The sequence below is a fragment of the Prosopis cineraria genome, unplaced genomic scaffold (genome assembly GCF_029017545.1).
Source record: "Prosopis cineraria cultivar Desert tree isolate PC_DT_omini unplaced genomic scaffold, ASM2901754v1 PC1, whole genome shotgun sequence".
Lineage (NCBI taxonomy): Eukaryota > Viridiplantae > Streptophyta > Magnoliopsida > Fabales > Fabaceae > Prosopis > Prosopis cineraria.
The window spans coordinates 25,736,950-25,744,960 of NW_026555332.1; the positions used below are offsets into that span (position 1 = coordinate 25,736,950).

At 30.5% G+C, this 8,011-nt stretch overlaps 1 protein-coding gene across 1 annotated transcript; it reads left to right on the plus strand.

The window, feature by feature from the left end:
* Positions 1-572: 572 nt before the first annotated feature.
* Positions 573-1,192, plus strand: LOC129293367 (uncharacterized). The gene has a single exon (XM_054931294.1). The coding sequence runs from the start codon at positions 630-632 to the stop codon at positions 978-980; it is 351 nt and encodes a 116-aa protein (XP_054787269.1). The 5' UTR covers positions 573-629; the 3' UTR covers positions 981-1,192.
* The last annotated feature ends 6,819 nt before the right edge of the window (positions 1,193-8,011 follow it).

Sequence of the window (8,011 nt, forward strand, 5' to 3'; positions counted from 1 at the left end):
TTTACTAAACTAACTTGGAAAAGCATACACATTGTGTGTTTGTTAAAATTTGAAATATATTAAATTCTTAAACTGCATTTGAAATATAATTAATCATATTAGTCATTTAAAATTATAATTAATTCAAATTTTATTCTTTTTGTTTTTATTGTTGATGTCTTTATAATTTTAGTATCTTTTCTTATCTCTTCTCATAATTTCTCATCAATTAAAAAATAAAAATTAATTCGTCACTTTTAATCTTTCATTTTTGTTTTGAATTATAACTATTCTCTCTTCTTCATTTAAATTTTTTTAAATATATCTAAACAAAGTATTTTAAATATATTAATTTTAAATGTGAGATTTAAAATAAAATATTTTAATAATATTTATGATTTAATAATATTTTAAAAATAAAGTTATTACAATCAATACCAGATAGATATTATTTCGGTAAAATAAAAATATTATAAATAAATAAAATAAATATGACGGTTTTTGGCCGAAAATAAAAAAGGATCTTAGTGGTTTACTTTTCAACAGGTCGTCTTCAAAGCCTTTGCTTTAATAGGAGAGAACCGTGGCCTTCGAAATTTTAATTTTAATTTACAACACCCACACACAGATAAAGCTCTCGAGGACCAAAAATGAAGCGCCTCTCACTAATCTTCCTCATGTGTATGATCCTTCAACAGGTCCAAGCAGATCTGAGCACTGCAACTTCAGGGAACCTCAACAAAAGCTTCGCCGCCGCCGCGTGCGATGGCTCCGCCGACTGCCTCATCGGCAATGAAGTCGGCGACGACGCCGAGTTCCTGATGAATTCTCATGTAGCCAGGATGCTTCTCGATGCCAGCAAGTTAGTCACCGCGAGAACACCGAACAGTAATCAGGCTTCTGTGGATTGCCCTATGAAACAAGGATACCGAACCTGCCTTCCCTCTGCAAATGGAGGAGCTCCGAAACAAAAATGCGGTGATTACACTCGAAATTGCTGAGAATTACTCAGTTTCTTCCGATCGATTTATGATTTTATGTTTAATTGTGGTGTGAAGATGTTTGTTTCTATGTTTTAATCCGTTTGACTTCCCCTGTATATCTGTTTCTGGGTTTGTCCCTCTTTGTTTATCGTAATAAAGAATAACTGTGAATTGTATCTGTAAAACAAAATGATGAGATTCTGATTAAAATAGGTAATTTCTGTCGCAAACCGATTTACTAGACTGGTCTATTTCAGCATCTATGAATCCAAATTTTTGGGTGAGAGTTGTATGATCTCTGTACTTAGCGTTCACTTCGCATCGTCGATGCGACAAATTCAGTGATATCTCGATGAGTTTCTGTGATCGTATTGTGGCCAAATGGATCGGCCATGAATTTAGGATTTGTTCATCCATTGAAAGAGTGAATTTGGAGTTAGTGAGATGAGAAGAGACGATGAGGAGGAGTATCAACTGATTGGTTGAAGGACAAGTGGGCTCGTCACTTGTCCAAGCTCTTCTCGCCACTACCGTAAACCGTTCACTTTATTTTTGAAATTTGGCATAATTATCACTTTCGTATTCCTTAACTTGGTTGTTTTATATTTTTCACTCACTTCAAAAGGGATGCCCCTACTAATTTTCCGGTGATAAGTGATAACTCAAGTCACACGTAGATTGGGCTATTGGCAAGGGATAAATGACTAAATAAGCGAAAGTAGTCGAGAATTTAGGTGAACATAAAATTTAGGTGAATTGATTTACATGAGTTGGCTAGTATCAGACATCCACCTCGTCGAGAATTTTGTGTGTGTGAAGGGGGGGTGATATTTTATTATTGAATTTTTTAATTTTTTTTTTAGCTTAAATCAGTCATATCCCTAAGAATAAGAATAATTTCAATGAAGTGATCCCTTAATGTAGAAAAAATATATATAATTTAAAGCCAATGGACTTAAATGAACTTGAAAAATCAAACTACATTTATTAAAATGTCATCAATATCCTAAAAGAGAGAGTAAAAATTGAGAAGGTTTCTTTGGAATGCTAGACCTTGCGCAAGCACAAACTAGCTAACACGAGGATAAAAAAAGTTCAAAAACTCATGATGCAATATGGTCTCAAAACTTGTGTGGCAAGATATTTGCCCTTGTGAGGATAAGATATCCAAAGCCTTGATTAACATTGACACACTAAAATTCATGTGGGTCGTTATTAGCCAATGCATGTGTTGAATGCTCAAAACCAAATTCTTCTTTAGAACTCTAAAACTTGCATTGACACAAATCAAGCTATTGTGAGTTCAAGTACTACAAGCACTCCGTCTTCTTTAGAACTCTAGAACTCATATATACCATGCTAGAGCTCGCTTGTTTGAGCATCACAAAGCTAAAGGTATTATAGGACTCCAAAAAATGAATGGAGACAATTGGATGCTTATGAGTTTGAGATGTAACACTTAAAGAACAATCTGTAGCATGTACTAAAACACACATGAGTAAGGTGGACCGATACGAGGAATAAATAAAAATATAAAATACACAAAGATATTTTTTTAAGTTGAAAATACTTGAGTTTGTGCATGAGCTGAAGACTTGTCTCCTTTTACCATGTAATGCAAATGCAAGTTCTCTTTTTTTTTAAGGTTCTCAACAAAAGATGTAAGAGAAACAGAAAGATTAAACCTATAAACTCTTCTCTTGATCTTGCACTTTTGCTATCTTTTTATTGGTTTTATCATAATGATTTTATAATATGTACAAAAAAACCCTTACTCAAGTGTTGTTTTTTTATCATCAAAACAAAGAATTCAAGAAGCAAAATCCGATACCAATTAGCAATCTAGTTCGACATTCCTTTAACGATGCTTTCTAGGGCCAACTGCCCAAGGACCTTGTCAACTCAATACACAACTCCCTTATTCTTTGGAGTAAGGCTCACACTAGCGAAGATCTCTCCTTGCTCTACAAGTGTGAGAACGGTTATTCCCCAACTTAGCGGGCAAAATTTAAATTTTCAAATTAAGGCATTTGCTTTCCAGTATAAAAGGCAGACATGCTAAAGCCATAGACATCTCTCAATCACCAGAACAACTAGACTTCCAAACAGTCTAAATGATAAATCATATTTTTTTATATTTTTATCCTCTTCACTAGGTATTTTTATTGATGAAAAATGAGATTAATTATAATCTGTTTTATTTTATTGGTCACTTCATATTTTGTGGGAATTAATGGATTAAATCTTAAAAATTATGATTAAATTCCCTGTTTAATATTTTTCCACATGTGGCTATTGAATATTATTTTATTTTGTGCAGACTTTTGGAGCTAAATTGAATATCATTAATGGAGATTTGTCAAGCTCAAAGTGTACTCAATTTGATAATTTTAAATTGTATTTTTGGATAAATTTGTGTAATTTGTAATTAGCATCATTTAGGGTAGTTTTCTCATTTCATTAAAAAAAAATCAGATTTTGGCGTGTGAGAGCATCGGACACACGAATCACTTTTTGAAACCAAGAAAAACAGAAAGCTGAACGCGGACAGAGAGGGACGACTCTCTGGTGAAAAAATTAAAAATAATAATAATAAAGAACAGAGGAACGGAGAATGAACAGAGGAACGGAGGAGCAGTGCGGCCGATTGCTCTACGTTGTCTTCTTTTCTTCCATGAGCGACGTCTTCTTCTCTCATGTGCGTCAGTTCCTCTTCAGTATTTAGAGGCATGGAGCTCTGCTTTTGTTGCATATTAGCTGCAATGTTCTAACCCTAAGTTTGCAATGAGAGTCTAATGTTTATAATGGAGGCTTTGGACTGAAATTCCTGTCTTATTTCCCTTTCTTTTGGCTCTCTTTGCTATGATTTTTTGGCCCTCTTTGCTATGATTCATTTAATGTATGTTCAGATTTGAGCATGATAGTTTGATGTTTTGTGGAGGATTTGGGCTGAAAATTTCTGACTGTAGATTTATGATTGAAGTTAGTAGGCTTTAATGAGATTTTCAGATTTGAAAGCTCATCAAATTCTCCCTTTTTATATGTTCCAGATTTGAATATATTTATTTTGCTATCATTCATGAATATTGAGATGCCATAAGCTCTTAGTTGATTAATTAGAGGTTTGAGAGGGAAATTAGAGGAGGAGATTGATAAATTTTCTCTATTTGTAAAAAATTTCAGGATTAATTGTTGCTTAAATTTAGTTTAAAGTTCGAGTGAGATGACAGTAAACTTTGAACTAAATAATAGCATAATTTTTGAATGAATATTCAAGAATTTAAGTTGGAATTTTCTTATGGAATATCAACCAAAGGAATCAAATTTTAATTTGAACAAGGACCCTTGCAACCTAAGGAGGAACTTTGTAGTTAATTGCATTTCTCATATTAAATTCTAGTTAATCATTAAGTATCCCTTTTGTTTGTCTTAATTTTATTAATTAGATATTTCAAATTTTAGTTTCAAAACCCATGCTTAGAGTTTTAAATTAACTTTTGTTTCAGTTGTCAAAAATCCTAGGATAAATCTTTGGTTCCTTGAGAAATGATCCAGGTTGCTCTATATTACAAATCTTAAAAATTATTTTTATTTTAGTGCTACTAGCGTCACTGAACTTATTCTTAATATCATAGAACCTCACCCAACATGACTTTGTACCTTAAATGTTAGGCCTAGACTAAGAATTACCAGTAGCTCCAAGGAACTCTTATGTTGTTCAATCACATTGTACTCTGCTTTTCTCCCAATCCTTAATGCATTTGATTTCTCTTGGAGGTTGTGCTTGTTGTGCGGATAGTCACACGATGATCTAAGGAAATTGAGACAAAGGACCTTGGAACCTACAACATTTTCATTTGAGAATAAGCTCCTTTGGCATCCTTATTGGTGCGTGTAAGTGGCGCCTAATCCCTTCCACGCTAACAAAACCATTTAAAAACAATGGGTTAAAGGGAATTTGAAGTTGTGAAAATCATAACATTCGATTGAGAGAAAATGTTTTGGCAAAAAAATTAAGAGAAAATTGAAAAGAAGCAAAAATATTTTAAATATGAACTAATCTAACTCGTATCTTGGTGTATGCGAATAAAAAATCAGCTGTTATCATTAGGGACGAAGGAAGATATAGTGAAGTTGAAAATTCTAATATGATACGCCTATTATTTAAAATTATAAAACACTTTTAATTAATTTACGTTCTCAATAAATTAGTTAATAACTTTTAAAATTACACATTCTTTTTATACATAATCTTATTTAACATGATATCTCAATTATAAACATTATTAATTACACTCTCCCATTGAGAGCATTTTTGAAAAGGTAGGATTAATTAAATCTTGAAAGAAAAAAAATCTCTTATACTTTTTAACATGATATTAAGAAAAAATACCTTATAATTTTCAATGAAGGTAGTAATTGTCAATTTTTGATGTAAATGATAGGTAATTTATAGAAGAATAATTAGTTGTGAATTTATTATATTTAGACTAAATGATTAAATTATTTCCTGAACTTTAGGTCCAATAGAGGCTCTAAACTTATTCATTGTGCAAATTATTTTCTCAACTTTTAAAAACAGTGCAATTTAGCTCCTACAATTAATAAAAGTTAGCTTTAATGATTAATTGACCATAAATGACAAAAATAGACCTCAAAAATTATAAAAAAATGACTAAAAAATTTAAGACAAAGATAAAAAAAATTACAGGAAAGGATCTAAAAAACTATTAAAATTAACTTTTGTTAATAATAGAGATTAGATTGTACTCTTTTTAAAAGTTTAAAAAATAATTTATATAATAAATAAGTGCAAGGCCTATGATATTATTGGACTTAAGGTCAAGAGGTAAATTATTTATTTATCCTTATATTAAAGTTATAATTTTGATAGAGTAGTTGACAGTGGAGTAGCATTTTTTGGATGAAGTAATAACTTTATTACTGACAATAGAGTTGTTGAGTTAACAAAAACATATTATTATTACTATTATTATTATTATTATTATTATTAAAATATCATGATCTTAGTTATAAATTTTAATAAAATAATTGTCAAAGGGCCCTTTAGGATTTAAATTTATTCTTTGGCCTTGAAACACCTTTCAAAATAAAAAAAACAAATATAAAACACAAGAAATCACTCCATAGTGCGCCAAACGACTTAAAATGAACCTACATGAAGCCATAGGAAAAGCAACCATACAAGATCATAATCAAAGTAGAGAGAATTATGTTGTGTTGGGCTCTGTAAATCCTCAAAGTGAATATTGTATCAAACGATTGTAAGTTTTCAAGATCCTTTATCATAATCTCTTTGAAATGTCGAAGCTAACTGAGAGATTTAAAGTACACGAGAGTGTGAGAAACGAAAATGCATTACTAAAAAGTAATTACATGTGATTCGGTGACCAGAGGAAAAATCAAAGGAAAGTGTCTAGGAAATCTTAACTTGAGTGTTATGGGTCATACTAAGTGAAGTTGGGGCAACATTGGGTCAGTTTGAGATTGCTCTAAGCAAGTTGATATTTCAGAGTTGAGTGATGACGTGTTCAAGATACTTACCAACTACGCATTTATTGCCTTTTATAAAGAGATGTGACAACGCTCTACTTCAAATTCAAATTCCACCGCCAAAAGGAGCAATCACTATTCATGTTGACCTGGGACTGGGAATTGTGGTGTGCCTTGGCAGGGGAGAGTAGTAAGATGAGTGCTCTAAGTCTCTTAGAAAGTGGGGAAGGTGACCCAAGACTTGATGCCCGTTTAGATTTCAGTTAAATATAATAAATTATAAAAATAATTAATTAAGTGATAAATTTTAATTATAATTAATTATATTATAATGTAATTTATTTAAATACTATTTTTAAAAATTAATTTTAATAGAATTAAAAATATTTGGATAATTTAATCATAAACAATGTTAGTTTAGTTATATAAATTACTATATAATTTAATTCTTAAATATCAAATATTAATTTTTTAAAGATATAAAGTTTGAATTTTATTAAGAAGAAAAAGAGAAAAGAAGAGAGTTTGTTTTTATTTATATTAAATTATGTGCTTTCTTTGTTATTTTTTCTTAAGCCTTTATTTGTAATTTTTTTTTCAATATTTTTTGACAAGCTTCTCCTTCAAAAATAATCAACTTTTGTGCAAAAAAAGTGAGTGTTTGAATAATTTTGTAGAAAATTAATTTTTTAGATCAAAAATTAATTATTTTTACTATCCAAACACACACCTAATAGCTGCTCTATCAAAACATAGCCTTCCACTTAAATGCTTCCAAGGTCCAGTTTTATTGGGCCACTGTGTGGTTTCCTCCGTGGATTTATTTTCGGGTCTAATGCGCCAATTTCAGCCCAAATATATTGAAAGACCAAATTCTCAAATTAATTATTAACAAGACTCTTAAATTTACCACTCATATAACGCAAATTTACCTGTTGAACTACACGTATTTTACCATTCACATAACACAAATTTTAAACACAATTTACCCTCAAATAACACAATTTACAAGTGGAGCAACAAATAGTTACCATAGTAATCCTTCGTAAAAAAATATTTGTGAAGTTGGTCCTATGCATAATTTCCCTATCAAAGTATTCATGACAATCACATACAATATTGCTCCAAAGAACCCACATTACAATATAGATTTATACGATCCGGCTTCTACAATGAAGCCCAACTTTAATTATTATCCAGAACTCAAGCACCAGTATGCAATTAACAATTTCTAACAATATTAACAGGTATTTAAAGCACAAGGTCTTGAATTCGAATTGTTTTAAATGCAAAAAATGTTTCTAAGAAAGTTACTCTCAATTAAACTTGATAATACTTAAATATGATATATATATATATATATATATATATAGTGAGATAGCTATATTAATAAAAACAAGTTGTAGCAACTATACCAACATCCATTCAAACCATTAATCATAAACTCAAATATAAACAAGTCATAATATATTAAGCCAGTCATCATATATATGATAAATTTAAATATTAATATGTGAATTTTATGAATATCAAAC

What these genes read in the sequence shown, in the direction of transcription:
- LOC129293367 (XM_054931294.1), top strand. Translation starts at nt 630, where the DNA reads ATGAAGCGCCTCTCACTAATCTTCCTCATGTGTATGATCCTTCAACAG.